Source organism: Hipposideros armiger, unplaced genomic scaffold (genome assembly GCF_001890085.2).
Source record: "Hipposideros armiger isolate ML-2016 unplaced genomic scaffold, ASM189008v1 scaffold_503, whole genome shotgun sequence".
Classification (NCBI taxonomy): Eukaryota; Metazoa; Chordata; class Mammalia; order Chiroptera; family Hipposideridae; genus Hipposideros; species Hipposideros armiger.
Genome location: NW_017731853.1, coordinates 1,182,164 through 1,204,258, shown reverse-complemented (window position 1 = coordinate 1,204,258; position 22,095 = coordinate 1,182,164). Strand labels below are relative to the sequence as shown.

The following is a 22,095-nucleotide window of genomic DNA, read 5'->3' as shown; positions in this document are numbered from 1 at the left end:
TATATGTGACCCCTTGTGTGGCCTGTTCTTCTCAAAACATGGTGGTTGGATTCCTAGATGGAGCACTTGCAGAGTAAATGATCCAGATACTCGGGCAGAAGCTTCTAGGCTTCCAAGACCTTGCCTCAGAAATCCTAGAACTTCACCCCTGCCACATTCTGTTGGTCAAGGCAAGGGACGAAGGTCAGTTCAGATTCAAGGGGAAGGGAATTCAGCTTTGCCTCTTGTGAGTTGCAGTATACAGATGAGATCCATGTTTTGACTGTCTACCATAATGAGTGTCAGAAGAAGAGCATTCTCTAAAGGAATAAGATTACATAAATATGAAAGGCAGGAGAGGCATTGTGGTGCAGTGTAGGGGAGGTTACAGAATGATTAATAGGTACGAACGAATTGGCCAGCCTTGTTGGGCAGAACTCAGTACTGGGGAGCGCACACCGAGCCTGTCTCCCTGGAAGCCAGGTCGCACCCCATAGAGGGAAACAGTCCCATCCACTGGCCCCAAGCCCATATTAGCCAACTCACATTACAGATGATTGCATCACACACCTGGTTAGGGAATTGAAGCAGCACAGTTTGAAAGGCATATTTACCTTTACCGAAAAGCTCCCACAAGCGTGTATCTCACTATATTGAGTCAATAAAACCATCTTCATAAATTAGAACTGTACATTACTCCACAAACACATAGAGAACTGTGCAGTAATATGTCTAGTACACTTGTTTCTCAGCTCACATGGTGGCAGTGCTCAGAGAAAGCTGTGTCCATGGAGTACCTTATGTCCTTGGGATCACACTTTTGGGGTTTGAGAAAAGGTCAAGTTCTGGCATGGTGCTTGAGAGTCTAATTGCCTCCTTAGTCATGGTAATCACGCTGAGTCACAGGTACTGGGTTCCAGCTGCGGAGTATGACGGATGTGGGTACAGGGCTGGCGACTGTCCTGAGGGTTGTCAGAACTACTTTTCACCCTTGTGGTATTGTTCCTTCCCCCGCATATGCTTCTCTGGCTCCCTGGGGATTCGAATTTGTGTTTCTCTGTGGTGAAAATTTAGAGTCAAGATAAGCAACATTTCAAGCTATTTACAGCCAGAGGCTGTGCCGGGATTGAATTAGGCTTTGCATTAGATATATGTTCAAGTGTTGGTGGCTGGGAAAGTAGGAAGAAGATCCTTAGCTATGAAAATCAGATATTTAGAGATTGATAGAAGTTTGACCCAGAATATGGTTCTGTGGGATTAACATTCTGTTGATTTACAAAATACACTCTTGTGGAATGCTAGGCATAGAGGATCCTGGAGATGCCATTTATATAGAGACCATCTTGTTATACTGCCAGGAGGGCAATTGGCAACGGTGAAGAATATGGAGGAGGCATGGGAGAGAGGGTGAGGTCTGGGCATCGTCAGGGCAGCTGACAGAGCACAGGACAGGATGGACTTCACTCTTGCCTGGCTTCTTACACGTAGAGCATCCTAAACAGAGGCGACCTCTTCTGTTCTTTGGATCCGATGAAGGGTCCACACCCTCCCCATAGCAGCCTACTCGTCAGCTCTGTGTTAGTCACACTAATGGAGACCCACAGTTTGCCTTCCTTCCTCACTTCCCTTTAGACTAAATACGGACAGAACTCCTAGTATGTGCCAGACACTATTATGTGGAGGGATAAAACACATGAACTTTCGTGTTGGGAGATACACAATAACCCAACAAGTGATTACGATTGGTATTTCCCCAAAATGGGGGTGTGATAAAGAATAACAGAGAGTTCTCACTTGGTTAAGGATGTTCAAGAGGTAACATTAACAATCCCAAAGTCATTGGTTAAACTTGGACATGTATTATGTGGTAGTTTTTTTAAGTTTCTTAAATTGCATGTTGTTAAGGTTCCTATTAAAATCATTGTTGCCTTAATGGAACGACCTTATGACCCAGCAATTCCACTCTTAGGTATTTATCCAGAAAAACCCGAGACACTAATTCAAAAAAATATATGCACCCCTATGTTCATTGCAGCACTATTTACAATAGCCAAGACTTGGAAACACTCGAAATGCCCATCAGTAGACGACTGGATTAAGAAACTGTGGTCCATTTACACAATGGAGTATTACTCAGCTATAAAGAATGAAACCGTACCATTTGAAATGATATGGATGGACCTAGAGAACATTATGCTAAGTGAAATAAGTCAGTCAGAGAAAGACAAATACCATCTGATCTCCCTTATATGTGGAATCTAAAGAACTGAATAAATGAGCAATGTAAACAGAAATAGTCTCAGAGACACAGAGGAAAAACTGATTGCTAGTTGGGAGGGGGTGGGGATGAAGGAAGGGACGAGACAACATAAATTGGTAACTACAATATGGCCTCAGGGATACAAAAGACAGTCTGGGGAATATAATCAATAATGTTGTAAATATTTTTTAGGGGGTTAGATGGACTCATGTCTGGTTAGGGAGACCACTTCAAGGACGGTGTAGAGGCCTGACCACTGCACTGTACATCTGAAGATGCCATTGAATAATATTATATGTCAACTATAATTTAATACATATGTAGTCATGGGATGTGGAGTAGAGTGTGGGAATGGAGTCAATAGAATTGTAATAGAGATGTATGATATTGGGGTGGAGGGGCAGTGGATTGGGGGAGGGGGCTTGTCACTCTGTGAGGGGTGAAAAGGATAACTAGTGCATTGTTTTGTACACCTGAAACTAATAATGAAAAAAATAGTAGTCATGGGGATGTAAAGTAAACTATAGGGAATATAGTCAATAATACAGTAATAGCTGTATAGTGCCAGGTGAGTACTGGACTAGTCAGGGGGACCACTTCTTAAATTACATAAATGTCTAACCACTGTGCTGTACACCTGAAATTAATATAAAATAATATTGAATGTCAACTGTAATTGAAAAATTTAAAAAGGGGTAAAGGTGAAGGGGACTAAGAGGGCCAAATTTCCAGGTATAAAACAAGTAAGTCATGGGGATGTAATGTACAGCATGGGGAATACAGTCAATAATATTGTGACAGCCTGGTATGGTGTCCGATCGTTGCTGGACTTATCATGTGATTACTACTTTGGGTATATAAATGTTGAATAACTATGGTGTACCCCTGAAACTGATAGAAGGTTGTATGTTAGCTATATTTTAATACAAATCTTAAAAAAAATCATTTTCGCCTTTTCTGAGCCCAAGCTGCAGAAGGCCGAATGGATGGCAATTCTGGGGAGCAGGGGGAAGCCAGCAAGGGTGGTCAAACCCGTCGTGGCTGACACTTTCCTCATCGCCACTTTCTCTCCGTAGGGAAAGGAGATGTGTTTGGAGATGTGTTCTGGAAGGAAGCCACTCTTGCCCAGTCCTGTGCCAACGTTAGGGCCTTGACCTACTGTGACCTGCATGTGATCAAACGGGACGCCCTGCAGAAAGTGCTGGAGTTCTACACGGCCTTCTCTCACTCCTTCTCCCGGAACCTCATTCTCACCTACAACCTGAGGAAGAGGGTGAGCTGGCAGTTTCAGTTTCTTCTCTACCAAGAGCAGTTCCTGTGCACTTGGGATAACCATGGAACAGGAACGTCCTTTGGGGGTTTATTTAAGTGGAGCAATGGATTCTAGAGAGGTTCTGTTCATTGCTTGCTCTTCAGAGCTTTTGCTATAAAATGAGGGAGAGAGGACTGTTGCTAGATTAAAAGATGGATCAGTTCTGGGGAAGAAGAGATTTGTTCATGAGTGTGTCTTCGAACTTTGCCCCCATCAATACCCTGTCTCCTTGAAAATAAGACCTAGCCGGAAAATAAGCCCTCGCATGATTTTAGGTGCCAAAATATGGCACCTTGGCATGCTGAATATTTTAAGCTAAAGGAGTTTGTGGAAAAGGCACCCTTCTCCCTGAAACAGGTCATAAAATCCTCATGTGAGGGGTGCGTGCCCTCCATGTCCTGGAGGACTCATGCTAGGGCCTCTTCCCCAGCTAGGTCTTATTTTTGGGAAAACACGGTATCTATACCTGCTAGCATTTTGAATAAGACATGAGGTCCTTAGTCAATAAAAATGGCTGCATAGGATCACATAATTAATGTAAACTGAATTCTCCCTGGTGACTGGGACCCACTGAGTGGTGTGAGGACTTTAGCCAGCTGGTGATAATAATTTTTTAAAACATAAGAAAATTATTTACTTGGCTCCAGAAAATAAGAAAGATATGGAATCTGATGACCTAGGGAATATTTTGCATACAACTACCAATGTCACTGGTCGAGAAATATTAGTAGTGCTCAGAACCTAAAGATTTCTCATCTGAAGCTGTTTCTTGTGCCCTCACATCATCAAAGTTCCTCCATCCGACTCTATGAGGATTAAAATATTTGTCTTGTACTCTAGGTTTTTGTGTTTGATTGACTTGGACTTTGTCTCCCTTAGTTACATCAGTAATAAGGTAGCTCGGGACCTATAGAAAGCATCTAGAAGGATTGTCATAGGATCTTTCCAAAAATGACCTCATAATCTTTCTCCCCCAAACCGTTCCTCTTCTCATGGTCCCTGTTTCTATTAACATTGTCTGTACTGCTCTGAGGCTCCAAGTTAGGAACCTGGCACTATTGTTGCTGCTTCTCCCTCTTTCACACCTCAGGTTACTCATCAAATCCTGTTGGTTCCAACTAGGCTCTCAAACCTGAGTCCGCACTGTGCTTCTACCTTCAGGGGTTGTCATGAGTTCTCAGGACACAACACCTCTGATACAACTGTCCGTCCTCCATCCCCCCCGCCCCCCATGTCCTGGACCGAGCAGCAGGCTCCAAACACACCCTTCGCCTTATCCATCCTCAGTGCAGTGCTTTTCCCTTTGGCCACATGAGTGATCTTAAAAACTAATTGGATCATGTCACTCCACTCTAAAGATTTTTTGCTCCCACCCTGACTACAGGACAATATCTATACTCTTCAGCATGGCTTCTATGGTTTTTCACATCTGGCCCAAACTTGACCCCCAAGCCCCAGCCTCAGTCACTCTTTCCATGCCCACCTCTGCCACCCTGAACATCCGACCATAAGACCTTCACACAGCTCTGCAGGCACCCACCCCGTTTCAGAGCACTGTACCTCTGTATGTGGCTTCCTGGGCCTGAAATTCTCTTCCATCCTACTGTGTGTGGCAAACACCTGATAACTCTTAAGAGTCTACTAAAATGTTTATTTGTTCATGCATCAAACCCAGGGCAGGCCAACTGAACTAAGTAGACATAAAACTGAGTAACCCGGTTCCCTATCTCCAGGAACCTGACGTCTAATGGAGAAGATAGCCACAGGAAGGATGGTGCAGTACCTGAAGCTACGTACAATGCGTGTGATTTGAACAAAGGATTGTGGAAGCAGAAAGAAGGAGGGCAGTTAAAGGGGGAGTTGGGGAGACAGCGTCCGTGGGTGATACCTGAGCTTAAAGGATGAGTTTTCCCCAAAAAATGAGGGAGAGCAGATGTTTCAGTTGGAGGGACACTGTGAAAGAAAGGCACAGAGAAAGAAAACAGCCTTTTGTCTTCCAGGTCCTTTGTACAAGGTTCCAAATGCCTGTCGCTGGATTGCTCCAGCAACTTGCTTCCACCTGTTTGAAACTCCTTGAATTGCGTTGCCTTATGGGTCTCTGCTCAGAGGGCAGGGAGGGACTCGGTGCCTTGGTTTCCTTCGTGCCTAACCCAGTACAGAGAATTAATAAACATTTGGAGGTGGCAAGGAGAAAGCAATGGGATTGCCGGACCTATTTCCATATCATAAAATGTGAGGTCGTGACTAGATGGTTTTTATGGTTCTGTGATTTGAAAGCTGGTCCTGTAAATTCCTGTGGGGAATGGGCAGTGATGGAGAAAAGAGCATTGACAGTTCTTTCTTGTTTATCTGAGAACACGGAGAAGCTTGCTGGTGATACTTTTAGTCAAGTAGTTATTCTTAAAGTCTATTTTATGATTTATTCCTTCTTTTTATGAAAGCAAGTTGATTATAATCAGCTCTCAGTGTTGCTGGTAATATAGGTTGAAGAAAATGTGCAGTGTGGGTTATTTGGAGGAGTAATCATCTTGGAATAATTGTGGATCAAATCTGTCTTAAAAAACAAGGATGACAATGAAAACAGCACCACCCCAGTGACTGGATTATTTCTATAATCCCAGAATGATTGACAGCTCTGTAGAAGAGAAGAATAAGGGGCCACAGTTTTGAAGCGCTGTTGTAGAGGAGCAGTGGGGTTGGTCTGTTTGGCCATAGGTGCAAAGGAGAAGCCAAAGCTGCAGACAGTATGAGAAAGGCCTTGGAAAAGATCAGAGCTGATGATCTTTTAAATGCAATGAACGCAATAGGCAGCTTTGAGTGATACCAGGTTCTTGTCCTGAAGGTATTTAGGGATCCCCTAGGTACCCCTCAGAGACATTGGGAGGAGACTTAGGCACCCACTGGAGAGTCAAATCAATTGACCTTCAAATTTCCTTCTAATTTCAAATGCCAATGAGTCTGGTATGAATGCAGGAGAATTTTAGTGAGATCCTTTATGTAAAGAGGCAGCCATTCTTTTTCTTGGAAAAAAGAGGCTTGTCATTTTGGTGTTGCCATTGTAATCTCTCATTGTGTCCTTCTGAGAATTAATTCATAGTTACATGGGGCATCGAAAACAAGAACATTACATGCATGAATTATCCTTGTAGCTATTTTTTTTTTTTCTTGGCAAAGTAAAGTGTGTTCTTGTGGCTGTTTCCATCTTGGCAAAATGGAGCGTGCTGTTTGCAAAGCTCCCTGAGAACACAACGCCTTTGAATCTGTTTGGGGAACTGTTTGATCAGGTAGATTTCCTCCAGTGTCCAGCAGCGCCTCTGAGCTGGAAGTTGCCTCCGTAGCCCTCCAGTCTGTCCTCTATTTCCCCACCACCCTCATTTCACAAATGCGATGTTTTCTAGAAAGTTCACCGAGGTGGGTTAGTAGTGAAAGAATTGGAGTCAGAGATGACTCGTTGGCCAGACTTCCTCATGGCCTGGCCTGGCCTCTGTATTCTAAGCCTCATCCTCTTATCTCTAAACCCATGTGCATGGGCACCACCGGGCTCTCAGCACTGCTCTTGGGACCAAACTCAGGAAGGGACCTGTTGCCTTCCTCTATTTCCCCCAGAGACACCTGAGGTCATAGGTGAAGGTGAAGGACCTAGAACCTGGAGATCTAGCCAGCATTTTGACCTCTGGTTTTCCTTACCTGTGGACTCTGACCAGAGGAGACCTCGGTCCGTTTCTGCCACTTCGTGCTCTGCAAGTTGCAAATGCTTCCTTAGCTGTAAAATGAGAAGATGAAAAGTTCTATGTTGTAGGATAATTGTAGAGATTAAATAAGGTACCACTGGCAAAGCTCTTACACACAGGTTCTGGCACACAGTATGTGTTCAATTAAATTGTGGGTGATTATGGTTTGGTTTTGTCCAATTGATACCCTGCTCCATTCTACTCTTTATTATCTTGTGCCTTTTGGAAAATAAGAAGGCTGTCCTTCTCCCTTTGTTTATACTGGGTACTCGCTCTGCTGAATGTTCTGTGTGTGTGTGTGGGGGGGGGGGGGTGGAGACTTTATCCCAGGGTTCTCTGCACCTCTTTCAGCAAAAGAGGGGCCATCTGATCTAGAAAGTGGACATGGTGCTGGCCTCACTGTCATTTTTAGCTCCTGCCGGTGGAGAAGTCCGTACTCACCCACTGTTTTGGCCAGTTCCATTCATGAAGGAAAAATTAAGCTATTCTGACATCTCAGGTCAGTCACCGGGGAGTCAGGGTTTTGCCAAGAGGAAAGCACAGCATCTTGTTTCTTTGGAGGGAGGTGGCATATAGCTAGTTGTCCATGAAAACAAGGGGAGGTGGAGCCTTCCTCATCCCAGACCCTTATTAGCTCTCCTGGCATTTTCCTCCAGGCCCCAAGTCATCTTCTATCTGCAATCAGAGCTTTGCACACTGTTAATAGTAACATTATTCCTAGCTCTAAATATTGTGCAAGCTATGTCGCAGCGCCAGTAGGTGTTTTATGTCAGCTTATTAAATCCTCAGTACGGCCTAATGACATTACAGAAGCAACCCCATTTCTCAAGGGAATAAACTAGGACCCAGGGGAGAAGAGAATCACTTTTCCAAGGCCACCCAGCTGGTAAGTGGCAGATTCCAAACCTTGCGCCTGCCCCTCCTGCTAAGTAGCACCACGCCCTGTGGTCGGCGGCTTCCGTTAAGTATGGCTCTCAGCTTTTCCCGTGTGGGCATTCTTTCGCTCTCTCCCAGCCTGCTGGCTTTTCAGGGATGGCACAGGTGGTCTCCAGAGTATTTCCAATGGCTTTCTCTACTCCCCAGCACACTCAGAAACTTGTACAGCAAAATCACAGTAGCACCCCAGGTTGGGAAACAAGGGAAGTTTCCCCTCATTGGGACAGGCACACCACTGCTGGGGGTGCTGGGGAGGTGTGACACACCCACTTTGGTTAGGCAGCCGGCCAACCTGGCCATGATATTAATAAGTTACTAGACAGACCACCGGCTTTGGGGCGAAGAGCCTAGGTTTGAATCCTGGTTTGACTACTGACTAGTTGTGTGTCCTTGGCTGAGTAACAGAGTGATTCTAAGCCCGGTTTCCTCATCTGTATAATAAAAGTTTCTCCTAATTAGGTATATTGAGATGATCACATATATTAAAACAGCCAACATTAAAAGTGGCATAGCACCTGTAGGAACCGTTCAATACATACGTCTTCATTTCCTTCTCCTCCCATCTCCTTCTACCTTCAGCCTCCTCCACCCTGAGTCTGAGTTCATGCTTTGCTGCCCTTTGCTTATTATAACCAGATCCTTTCTTTAATCAGTGTTTCACGTGGGCTCTACTTTGAGCTTTCATTCCCTGGTGTTAGCTTCAGGGATGGGTTTTTCTGCTCCTCTTAGGACAGTAGGAGAAACGTTCCACACTTAAATGGTGTCCCACAGACAAGCAGTTAAGTAATTCACAGCAGTCAGTACACGGGATGATTGGCGTGGAGGTGGCTGGGAGGGCGGTTCTCACTCTCTGTGCGTGGGCCTTTATTTCTAAAGCTAATATTGTTGTGTATTTGAGTATGTTTTGCACAGTGTTTGCTTGTATTAATTTGTTCCAGGATGGATTTTTCTTAGCTTAATAAGGCTCCTCCCTTGGGAGGGAGCTGGGACTATAGTTGCTGGTGCTTTCAAAGCAGGGGCCTGCTAATGGCTGTTTTCTAAAGCGGAGGTTGCCATAGCGAACTGTCTTGAATACTAGATGTATATTTCTAACTCACTTTAACCAAAGGGGATTTTATTCTGGGGAAGAGTAGATCAAATCATGGAGGCTTGGAGAGAGCTCTGCTAATAAGTGACATTGGAAAGCCTTTCAATTTTTTTCCTGAACAAGTTCTTGTAGAAGGTTAATAAGATGGAAAGAGAAACCACAAAGCAAGGTGCTTAGAAACGCGTCTCCTTCCCCACTGAATCATCACAGCCTAAATTTTTAAAATGATCTCTACATAGCCCATATTTTCCTTGTCATCCCTCCATCGCGAGGGCTTCTGTGGAATTAAAATCATCTATTAGACTGTCAAGCCATAAAGATAATAAAATCAGGGTGTTGGAATGGGGTGGAGGAAGGAAACAGATAATGCGAGTGATAGGATCATAATTCTTTCAGAACAACAAAATATAGATGGAAGTCAAGTCCCCTTTTCCTCAAGAGGATCAGGGAGTGATGTTAAGGACCTGTGCAACCTTTCATGGATCCTCAGAGATCCTTTCTAGACCCCAAAACACAGCAGAACCCCATAGTGATCCCCGGGGTTGGGAGATAATGCAAGTGTTCCATGCTTTGTTATGTATAAATCAACTTAAACTGCAGATGGTCGGGCTAGACCTGGCCATTTTTAAGGAAAGGATTAAGTTCTGGAATGAGAATGGGCTTTAAAGCTAGATCTTTACATCTGGGCTTCCCCACTTGCTAGCTGGGGGCCTAGGGGGGAGATTGGACAAGTACAACTGTTCCTGTTCTGTGCAGCATACTGTGTACCCCAGAGGGTAGCTCTGGGGAAAAATGACCAAGTCTCAGGCACAGTGCCTTCCGTGGAGCAGGGACACAGACGAGTTAGTTCCCCCTGTTATCCGTAGGAATGGCTCATAGTATAATCATAGGGAGACAGTAGGGAGTGATGGTAAAAAATGTGAACTCAGGGCCAGCTGAGTGGCGCGTTGGCTAAGAACTGGCTTGGGATGCCCAGGTCTGAAGCCAGAGGACCCCGGTTCGGATCCCACATATGAGGGCCAGTGACACTGCCCTCTACAGCTAAGATGCTGAACAACAGTTCAACCTGGAGCTGGGCTGCTGTGAGTCGCCGGCGACGGCGTAGGCTGCAGCCCCTGCTGCAGTGGGTTGCCATGGGCTACTGTGTGTAGCCAGCAGCCAGCGTGAGCGGCCAGCAGCCGCTGTGAGCGGCCGTCCAGAAGCCGGCGACTGATCTGCCTCGCCCGGGAAGAGCGCAATGATGGTGCCAACTTGGGCCAGTGAAGCAACGTCCTCCACAACTAGACTGAAGAACAAAACGACAGCAACCTGTCTGTTCCCCTTCCCCCAATTCCCCAATAAAAATCTTAAAAAAAAAAAAAGTGGACTCAAAGAGTCAGAGAACTTGGGTTCAAATCCAGGCTCCCCTTTGTGACCTGTGGCCACTTACCTGACTTCTTTGGCCCCAATTCACTCATTTATAAAACAGGGGCGGCAATAGTGCCTTGCCAGGGTGCTTTGACACAGCAAGTTCTCGGGGTTTGTGTTGCCGTCATTACTGTTATCGATGAGCTTAGCTTTTCTGGAAATGCAGAGATCCCATGGGGTGCTAAAAATTTTAAAAGAGCAGTCAGGGCTGCATTGCAACACCTAGCAACTCCTGCAGCTGATTCCCAGATCTGTGCCTGGGCCCCCCAAGTTGCACCAGAGAACCAGGTGATTATCGGGGAGGTTTGCTAAAGCCTGGCGCTGTGGGACTCATCACAGATTTGATTTCCATTGACAACAGAATGGGTGGAGGGGATGGGCGAGTCCAACGTGGGGGAGGTGCTGCGGGAAGGAAGCTGTAGTTTATCTTACCACTTATCAGCCTTGGCTGGTGTTACATTGTGTGTTGATCACAAATTAGAAAAGACTGGGCCTCGTTTAGAGGACTGTGAGGCCAAGGTAGCCTTTCGGAGAGTAATGTACCTTCCTACTGTTTTCATAGAAGTGTGTTTGACTCATAATAAATAGTGTAGTGCTGATGAGTCCCAGGTCATGGGTTCAGTCCCCAGGAAGCAAGTTGGCTTCTTGATTGATGTCTTAGGCATTTAGCCCAATGTTTCTCACATTTCTTTGACCCCTGAACACTTTTTTGAATTATACTGATAAGCATCTATTATCTGCTGTAATATAGCTGTTAACATCCATCAGAGCCAGTGTTTTGTAGAACATCTTTAGGAAACAGGGACTATGCTCTTTCTGGCTCAAATGGTCAGTGACCTGTAGAGTGGACAGGTCTTGGCTGTGAAACATCAAGAAGCCAGAGATACGCCCATAGTGGGAATCCCACTCATTCGATCCTCAGTTAAATCCTGAACAGAGATTACTGGCCGAGTCTCCCTGCCCTCTGAACATCTTCCTGAACTCAGCAATCGCCTACCTGCACCCAAGTGCCCAGTAGCCCATCCATTTTCTGGTGAGCAGCCGGCCTTCTAGTACCAAAGAGCCCTTTGTCCTCTTTTTGACAGCATGTGGGGTCGTAGAAGGCTGTGAAGGATGTTTTCTCCCTGGCTTCAAAGTCCCTTCTTGTAAGTTACTTTCTCATTCTTTATTGGCTCAGTCAAATTTCATGGTCCTGCCGTGTTTCTGTGCTTCCTTGTTCCCACCAAAGTACTCCTTGCACTCTTAAAAATGTGCTCTTTGGCTTCGAGCATGTCCTTATAATTTTGCCAGTGAGTCGTGGAGGTTTTCATTCTAGCCAGTGCTTTTAGTAAGTGGAGACTCAGGATTTAAACCCAGGCTGCCTATCGTAATAATAACTACCTTCTAAGTTGGTAGATCAATGAATGGAAGCAAACGTTAGTTCAACCCCTCCAAGGGGGCTGTGAACATGTGTCCCCGAAGCTCATACAAAAGCTCTCCCAGCCCAGATGTTCATGCAGATGGCCCACCCATGAGAACTAAAAACTTCCTTGGTTGCAATTTACTTGTTACCAGTGTCACATAATGGTCTTGTCCTGCCTGTACTTAAATTAGACTTCTAGAATGAAATTCTGAATCTATAATAGATCCCTGACTCCGTATAGCTTCTCTTTAATCTTTCTAGTATAGTGAGGCCGCCTGTCTGTTGATCCAATAAGCACTAGTCACCTCTTTGTAGCTCTCATTATACTTCCAGTTCACTGCATTGTGTGTCTTTTTTGCTGTCTAGAAGCGCCAATGGCTGGGCCTGTTTGCCTGGTTCACCTGTGTGTCCTGGTCAGCCTCAGAGCTTGATACAAAGTAAGCATTCGGGAATGAATGAATGAATGAATGAATGAATGAATGAATGGACCAGCTGACCAACCAACCAATCAAACAACCAACAAATGAATATGCAAGTCCACCAACCATTTTTGGGAACGTCCTTCCCTCTTGTTATCGCTATAAAATTTAAAAGCCTTGACTATAATGAGATGGTATCTGTAGAGAGACCTATCCTTTCTCCTTCTGAAGCTTTGCCCCTGTGTCTCATACCATTCCTTTCTCCTTTTCTTCTCCCCAGGCCCTGGATATAGAGGTCTGATACCAGCATGAAGTAATAATAATAATTACCCCCATTTATTGAGTGTATGTGCTAAAGGCTTTTTATACATTATTATCTCATTTAGGGGATGAGGAAGCTGAGGCCCAATGAGGTGAAATGATTTTCCCTAGATTCAGTAAGCGAATTGGAGCTAGAGTTTGAGCCCAAGTCTAGCAATCGCCAAGACGATACTCTTGCTTTTGTGCCCCTCCTGTGAATGGGGACCCCACTTCACTGATCCAGGGATAGCAGCCCTGGCTCATGCACCCTTAGTTCTCCCAGAGGAGGCTGTCAGCCAGATGATGGCTTTGGAGACGCCAGCATGTCCTGCCTGTCTCCTGTGTAATTCCATTAGAGGGCAGGCCTTTGGCTGCTGCCTAAGGGTGTCTGGGCCTCACCTGCACTGCGGGGCTGGATGGCTGATGGCATTAGAAGGTTTGCATTTGTTTCAAGAAGGGAGAAGGGGATGCAGACAAGTCACCTAATCCAAGGATGGAGCCAAATGAGACAGAGTGGTCCTCCTGACAAGTTTCTCTTTTGCCTGTGGGTCTGCTCTGGTCCCGCATAAAGCCTTGTTGTGGTCCGTGGCAGGGATATTTAGAGCTGCAGTTTGTTTTAGCCCATCATGAGAGGCCAGAGAAATGACCTTCAGCTCACAGCTGGGTGGTCAGCTTGACGAGATTTGCAACTGGGCAGGTTCCTGAAGAGTCAGGCCATGGCCCAGAGCATGGCCAGGGATGTGGAGAGGCCTTACCATCGGAGTGGGGATATGATAACCCTGAGCCTAAGACCTTTTCAGGCCCAGGAGTAGTTAGCAAAGGCTTTGGGGAGGGAACCTAAGCTGGATCTTGATGGGCGGGATGGGGGTATTTCCCTGGCTGTGAGTCCTTTGTGGGTACCCCTCTGCCTCATGAAAGGTGCCTCTATGCCCCATGGAGGGCACCACTATGCCTCATGGAAGGCACCACTATGCCTCATGGTTGACGGGGCACAGAGATGGTCGATTTAGTGGCTAATACTTAAGCAGGAAGGTGTCTTTGCATGGATGATGGGAGAATAGTGAATCTGAATCACTAATCGGTGAGAATCTGTGAAGAGAGGGCCTCCTTAGGGAAAATATCAGCCAGTTTCCCCATCCTCCAATTTTTTCTTGCTCCTTCCCTACCTGGTTTTACCTAAGAGGAGGCAGCTTGAAGACACCAGTGGGGAATTTGTCCCAGATGTACGTGGTTGGACAGTTTTGGGAACTGCCTTTTTTGGAGGTGTCTAGAGACCCCGGGGAGAATTGGATCAGCATGAACTAGGACGGGATGCTTTCAGGAGGCAGAGCAAGCTTCACGTCTCTTCCACTCTCATTCCCACTGTATCTGGCAGTATTAGAGGGACCCAGCAATTCCTCAAACCTCTCACTTGTCAGGCTTTTACATCTACCTCGCTGTCCCTGGGCTGCTTATAGTAGCAAGAGCCAGAATATCTTTCATGACACATTTAATTTTTTCAAAGCCCTTTGCTACAAGCAGCATGCTGAAGGTGGCATCTATCTCTTGGAGAACTACCAGAGATGTCAAAAAAAATGTATACAAGTGGACACTTTGGTCAATGTTGCTCAAGCAGTAGTTCGCCATAATGAGAAATGTCTGGACGCTGATGGTAACCACTTTGAGCACCTCTTATAATTGCAGAAGTCAAACATGACTTGTATTTATCTTTTATTATCGGTATACATGTAAGTGCACAGTGGAAAGTCTGCAAAGTTAATTGTCCGAACTTGTACATTGAGTATTACAATTTTAATAGTTTTCCCCTTTCTTAAAATATACATTTTTTTTAGCACCCTCTGTATTTGCAGCAACTCCAGCGTTCTGCTGTATTTCCCAGCACACTTCTTACAGATGCTTAAACCAGACACGAAGATACCTCGCAGCACCTGAAATCCAGCACTCCTCAGGCTGGACATACGTTTGGTGTTTCTTATTGGTGGGGTGTGATGGTCATCCGAATCCAGTTGGACCTGTCTAAATCTGGATGAACAGAGAAGTGAAGCAGGGTCCTGCTGACTATAGGCAGGGAGAGGGCTTTCCCAGGCATGGGACAAATCCTACGACAGGTGGCTGGGGGTGGAAGAATAACATGGAAGAAGAAAACACCAGCAGAGGTAGGAAATGGCATGGAATACTAAAAACCCTTGTGTAGTAAGTTAACTGCACTTGCTGTGGTGATCATGTAGCCATATATACAAACATCAAATTATTGTGTCATATCCCTGAAATAATAGAATCTCATTTGTCAATTATATTCCAATTTTAAAAATCCTGAAAATCCTGACAAAGAAAAGTACACTCCATGGAGGGCTCCGTAGCTAGTAGCGTGCCATGTGGTAAGCTGGCAGCCTTTCCTCACGCTCGGAGGGATTTTGCCATCGGAACGTCATTGAGCCTTATTTCATAAAAGGAAAGATGATACAAGACTCAGGAGGCATGATGGGTGCTGCTTTGCTGTGACACCTTCTCTGCTTGGCTTTCACTTGGCTCTGGGGAGGACTCAGAAAATTTGCTCTGCGTGGAATTTGCTCTCTTGTCCTAGGACAGTGAGGATCTGGGGACAGAGCTGGCCTAAGGGAAAGAAAGGGGGCTGAGAAATAAAGGTTGAGGCGACCATGACTGGAGAGTTTCAGGAGGATGAGTGGATTTTGCAAACGTTATTGATCAAAGAGAGGATCTGGTGTCTGGTCTGCACAGCCGAACTTCTGGCCCTGGGAGGTAGATAGCCTTCGCTAACCCCAAACTGTGAGCGGGGCTGGAAGAGACACCCAGGGCAGGGCTGGCAAGCCAAGTCCAATTCCCCCAGCCCTTCTGCCTCAAGGTCAGATGGATGCAGCAGCAGGATGGTTTTGTTTCGCCATTAGGCTGCATGTTGAGACAGCTGGGCAGCTGCCAGGGTTTTCATCCTGGGCTTTGTGTTTAAGCACTTCCTAACTCCATTCTGACATTTCTCTCAGGTTAGAACCTGAACAGGATGCTTTCAGCTCCAGGCTGTGAACTGATGCTGGAGGCAGCTCCTAATTGTCTGTGGTCAAGAGCAACGAAACTCCTTAGAACCTATAACCAATCATTTCAGGCAGTGCTTCCATTGCCACTGGCTCCAACTCGCCAGGGAGCAAAGGTGCATCCCATGCTATGCTCGGGGGCAGCACCCCCTGTGCCCTGTGCTTCCTCCTTCCCTCTCTCCCACTGCTGGTGACTGCTCTGTGTGCTCAGGATCACAAAGGGGTCAGAGCATAAGCAGCTGCTCCTTTGTCACTGCACGGGCTTTGACAGCCATCTCCTTCTGCAGAGCCGGACACTGTTTGCACATGAGCATGCACACCCCTCTCACACCCATGGCAGGATGTTTCGGGCTTCCTGATGAACTGGTCTGTCTGCCAGCAGTGCTGCTGCAGGTGTGTGTGTGTGTGTGTGTGTGTGTGTGTGTGTGTGTGTGTGTGTCTGTATGTGTCTGTGAGTATGTGTGTCTGTGTGTGTCTATGTGCACGCACACGTGAGCATAGCACTTTTTTCTGTCAGTGGTTAGTCCTAAAGGAGGCAGCCGTGCTCACTCTGAAGGCTCTAGGGGAGAATCCTTCCTCGTCTCAGCTTCTGGTGGCTCCTGGTGTGTTCCTTGGCTTGTGGAAACATGACTTCAGACTCTGCCTCTACGTGGAGGTGGCCTTCATCCCTTGCCTCTGTGGGTCACACACCCCTCCTTTCTCTTACAAAGACACCAGTCATTGGATTCAGGACCCACCCGAAATCTAGGATGACCACATCTCAAGATCCTTAAATGAATGACAAGACCCTATTTCCAAATAAGGTCACATTCACAGGTACTGGGTGGGACTCAGGACTTGGGTATATCTTTTGGAGAGAGGCAGTTTACCAGCCTTCCCACTTCTTCTTCCCTCTCTTCTTCCTCTTTGTGTTCTTCCACCTCCCTCCTCCTCCTCCTTGAATACCTGCCCAGCACAGGGATATTTTCTTTCATAAGGCATATTCTTGTGGAAGTTGTGTTTCCTCTCCCAAATGGTTCTTGGAATAAGATCCAAGTATTTTGTGAATTTTTGAACCTCAGAGTGATTTATCGTTTTCCTTTGCTTTCTCATGAGTAATGTCTGCTTAGAACCCAGTGGAACTCTCTGTTTGACAGAGTTACAAAGCACAGAAAGCATCAGGATCTCAGAACAGAGCTTTGTATTCGACATTAGAGAGAACGTCCTGCTGGTAGAGGTTGTGAGATGATGGTAAGTAACACCTAAGGGGGTTAGGACTCCCCATCACGCAGATGGTTAAGAACAAACCTTTGTTGACCTTCTAGCTCTGATCTCTGTCATTTCCTTGTTCTAAAACCTCTGATGGTTCCTTACAGCCTGAGAATAAAGTCCAGACCCGAGATCTCGTGGAAACTTGTGCTTCCAGCTGCAGTGCACATTGCACCTTCATGCTGTTGTATGATGTCCAAAGCCCCTGGATGACAGTTACAGAATATGCTATGTACTTACTGCCTCGTGTGTCCTCTCCCTGGGAATGTCCTTCACCTATCCTACCCGCTCCCATCAGAACCCAATCCAGCCTTCAATTCAAAACCCAGCTCAGCTTCTCCTCCGGCTTCCTCCCTGCGTCTCCATCCAGCTAGAACCGCTCACGTCTCCAATTTCCTTTTCTTTGGTATTATGTTTGTCCTATATAAAGGAAGTATCACTCACAGTTTCATATATGATTAAGCACACATCTAATTTTCCTCTGGATTTGGGAGACTTATTCATATTCTTATTACTTGCATTTCTTCATGCAGCATTTGGCACATCCTAGACAATAATGTAAGGTACTCGAATCACAACTAAATTGCCACTCACTCTGCCTTTGTCGTTCAAGCATAAAATTTGCAGGTGGGAATTCCAACCCCAAGTGCTCACCCCTCCTTCCTTTTCACCTCTTTCCAGCAGGCACCCTCAGGCCCCTCCAGACTGCTCCCCCAGGGTGACAAGCTGTCCCAGTTTTCCTGGGACTGTCTGGTTCCAGCATTTAAAACTCTACATCTTGAGAAACCCCTCAGTCTGGGGCAAACAGCTCTCCCTACTCCACACTCACCCTCTCCTGACTCTTGCTGAAAATCTCTGTGAATTGAATTGTGTGTCGGGCCCCATCTTTCTCTAGTTGTTTGTCACACAGCTGCTAAAACTGCCTCCTTCATCCGCAAGTGGACACCTAGCCCTGGCCTTGCACAACCCCTCCAAGGCTCCCCCCACATGCAATCCCATAAATGTGACTTCCGAGCTGTTCACCTGCTCATCAGTCTCCTGGCCTGTTCTCTTCTCTGCTCCACCTCAGCCCAAACTCACCTGATCCATGGAGCTGACCTCCCCAGCCAACCCTTCTTTCTCCCAATTCCCTGTCTTTATCATTTGAGAGAGGGCCTGGGAAAACTGGATCCCAGATGAAACCCTCCACTCTGTAGAGCCCAAATCACAGAGGCCTCCTCCATAAAGTTCTGCCCCGGAAACTTCCTCCCAGCGCATCGCCACTTCCGCCTTCTTCCCCTGGGAGTCCCAGAGCGATGTGAACTTTCTAGGACCTGCTTGTTATCCTTGGACGCCCTGCCTTTGAACTGTGTGACATGTGCATATCTTTGTGTGTGTGCATGTACTCTGAACACCCTCACCCCACTTGACCTTGGACAAGGCACTGTCACATATTTGATCTCATCTGATTTTGGCAGCAACTTTGTGAGATTGGTGCAGTTATTATCCCTACGTCCCCTATAGGGAACCTGAGGCTCAGAGAAGTGAAATGTGGGCGCATGTAGCAAAACTAGAACTTGAACTCATATCGTCCAGCTCTAAATCATGTCCCTCCCACTAGCCCACCCTGCCTGCGTGCCTGCAGGGGGTGGTGGACAGCCTGGAATTTCCCCACAGCCCCTGAGTATGTTCCACTGACAGGTGGCCAAAGGGAGCTGTCTGGCCCCTGGGTGAGTTCTGTCAAACAGTGTCTCTCAATCTTTAAGGTGCACACAGATCAGCAGTGATCTCAGAATGCAGGCTCCACTTCAGTAGGTCTGGGGAGGGGTTGAAATTCGGCTTGTCTAACAAGCGCCCAGGTCATGCTGGTGTTGCTGGTTGGGATGGCACTTGAGGGGCACACTTTGAGTGGCAGGGCTGTCAACAGCTCTAGCAGACACCAGCAGAGGGGAAAGATCAGGGAATCTGTACCTCCCCAGGCCAGCACAACTGTTCTCCCTCAGGGGGCAGAGGCTGTGGAGAGGCCCAGGTAACCTGACCCCTGGAGTGCGGAGGGAGCACTCCCGTGTAGAAACACATTATGTTGTCACCACTCAGGGCTCAGATGGCGAAACAAGGCAGTGTCTCAGGGGGCACAGTCTGGGTGGGAGGTGAGGGCCTGCAGGAGTAGGTGACGCTGAAGGCCCTTTCCCATCCTGACACTGAGGTTCTAAGTGTGGGGCGTGAGGCACCAGGTGAGGGTTTCAGGACCGAGGCTTTGAAGAAAGCTGGGGAGGGGCAAAGGAGGGGCAGGCCAGGCTTCAGGGGGTTGCTACTGGGAGGCCTTCGGGTGACAGGAGCCATGTAGGCTTAGCCAGCCAGCCAAGGAGGGTGGGAATGTCCCCACAAAACCAAATCCAACCCTCCAGTTAGAAAAGCACCTCAGAGTTGATGCCCACCTGGGGTGGGCCGGGAGGGTCTTCGGTACAAGGGCTTGGAGCATCTCTGGAAGGCCCTGTGCTTGTTGACCTTGACCTGACACCGCCTAGGGGAGCAACATGTTTGGTAGAGTAATAACTGACATGATTATATAATTTATCCAGTACCGTAACATTTTCTTTTTGTTGGTTCTTTTTATCATCATTCCCCGGGAATGAGTTTCTCCCGACTATGCAGCCCTGTGCGAGGCACCGTGCTGTCTCTGAAACACATCTAAGATTTTTAAGGACGGGAATTATGGCTTCGGGATTATGGGTACTTCTGCACATAATAGTGGCTTCATAAATCTATTAACCATAGATTTTTCTTTCCCCCTTCTGATGGTTTAAAAGTGGCTGTCTGTGAGGCAGCTTGAGTACGGTATGTGTGCTTTCTTTTGTTTTGTTTTGGACAGTCAAGGTTGGGCATGAAGGAGTGGAGATCATGGGATAAGAGAACCCTCAACCCACTCACCCACTCCCTCCACACAGACTGCCTGCACTCAGGAGCCAGCATGTTGGTTCCTGCTGGCCTTCTGTCGCAGGAGGCATCACCCTGGGACCTGGACCTCCTGCCCTTGCAGCTGTGGCCTCTGACAGTGAAGTCAGTTCTGCCCCAGAGCAGAGCCAAGGCCAGTGGCTGGTAATACTGTTGTGCCTACACGCATGTGTGCACGCACGCATGCACACACATGCACACACGCGCACACACACACGCATGCACACACGCACACACGCACACACACACGCATGCGCTCACTCCAGAGCTGCTTTACTCACTTGTCCCCTGGCAGAGGATCTCTCCCCAAGGGTTAAATCATATTTATGTAGTTTTCTTTGTATAATGACTGCACAATCCAGTTGGAGTACAATAAATTATTTTTTATGCTGATAAATATCCCTAATTGCACAAATGGAAACCAGTTGGTAGAATATACAAATAAGAATTAGCAAAATCCTAACTATAGAATACTGTTACCTCTCAGCATACTCAGGAATGAATTAAAAAACAGCAAATAGTGCCTTTGAGGGAGGCCTACTTTAACAAAAAGGTGGAATTGCTCTGGGGGAGAGCAATGATTTGCATGTGAAAGACAGGGGCAAACTGCATTTCCCTAGGACCTTATCTCCTTCCCAAGTCTTCCGTGTTTATTCATCTGCTCACTAAATCTTCCAACAAATATCGTGGTACAAAACAGCCCTGTCCTTTCCAACTAAGTGCTAAGGAATGAGACCCAAATTTAAAACGTTTTACTGTAACATGCATTTCTCTTGTTCTTCCTCACTCCCCACTCAGAAACAGTGAGATGAAAGGACAGTCCCTAAGGCAGGACAGAAATGTCTTCTGCTGTCTGAATCTCCCGCCCCCAGGCTGTGAGCTCTCTTGATGGGCAGGCCAGAGGCAGCATTCACCCCCCCACACACACACACACACCCACACACCCCCGTCCTGTCCTCAGACCTTATTAATGCAGTCAGCATGGCTTCCTGGCAGGCCCTAGGGTTCCCTAGCTCCACTGCTCTGGTTGTAACCAGCACCCCCAGGCCATGCAGCCTTCTTAGGCCTGTGGAGAGTCCAAGTCGCTGCCCCAGGACCACCCAGGTGGACATGGTGACTGGGGATACTTCTTTCTACCGAAAAGGAAGAGCTGCCTAAAGACCTGACCCCAAAGGCTGTCGTGAGGCAGCCTGGCCCTCCTGAGAGAGCTGGCTTTGCCTTGATCCCACCATCTCACCAAGAGCCTGTGCCAGGGTGCTCTGACTCACTTTTATTGTTTAATTAGCACAGCAGGAGAGAAACCAATCAGAGTGCTTTCCCTGACACCTGCGGGACATGCCAGGGTTGTCCTGTTGGGCAAGCTCCCAACCCCAGCCTCTCACCTCTGTCTTCCACTCCCTGGACAAACCCCCTTCCCCCTCCCTCCCTTTGGTCGGGAGCTCACATTTCTCCCCCACCTTTTGTGGCGCAATCTCTGTTTAATTTCTCATATGAAACATTCACAAACGGCCCCCTTCCTTGACTCTTAATTTCCCCTCAGCGCTTTCGTCTCTTTCGTGTTGATTGCCTTCCTGCTGCAATACATTTTTCTGGACTTATCCGTAAGGCCACTGACAATGCTTTGGAGTATTTTTGTGATATCCTCCACACCTGAAAACACAGCCAGTCTCACAGACACACACACACACACACACACACACACACACACACACACACACACCAACCATGAACTGAGCCTCCTTGATCAATTTTCATGACTCAAATCTCTCAGGCCTATTATGCTTCCTCTGCTCTGCATTGAGCTCCCACAGCTCATTAAACTGCTCCCAGCTACGCTCTTCCTCCAGACACCTTCCCCGTGAGCCCTCCTCCCGAGATGAGAGATGGGAAGGTGGGGGCACTAGGGACGTAATCAGGGCCTTTATTTACTGTCCTTTACTGGGAAAGTGCCTGAGGCAGCAGGTTAAGCCCTGAACCATAATGCCCTCACTCAAATTCAGCCCCATCCTGTAAGCACCACTGTGTGCCCAGCA

At 47.0% G+C, this 22,095-nt stretch overlaps 1 protein-coding gene across 1 annotated transcript in view; it reads left to right on the top strand.

The window, feature by feature from the left end:
* The window catches only part of LOC109396118 (potassium voltage-gated channel subfamily H member 1), a 102,693-nt gene that overhangs the window by 28,259 nt on the left and 52,339 nt on the right, over nucleotides 1–22,095 (top strand). Inside the window, exon 4 of the mRNA XM_019667712.1 lies at nucleotides 3,316–3,512. Coding sequence (XP_019523257.1) covers nucleotides 3,316–3,512 — 197 coding nt within the window. The remainder of the gene's footprint in view (nucleotides 1–3,315; nucleotides 3,513–22,095) is intronic.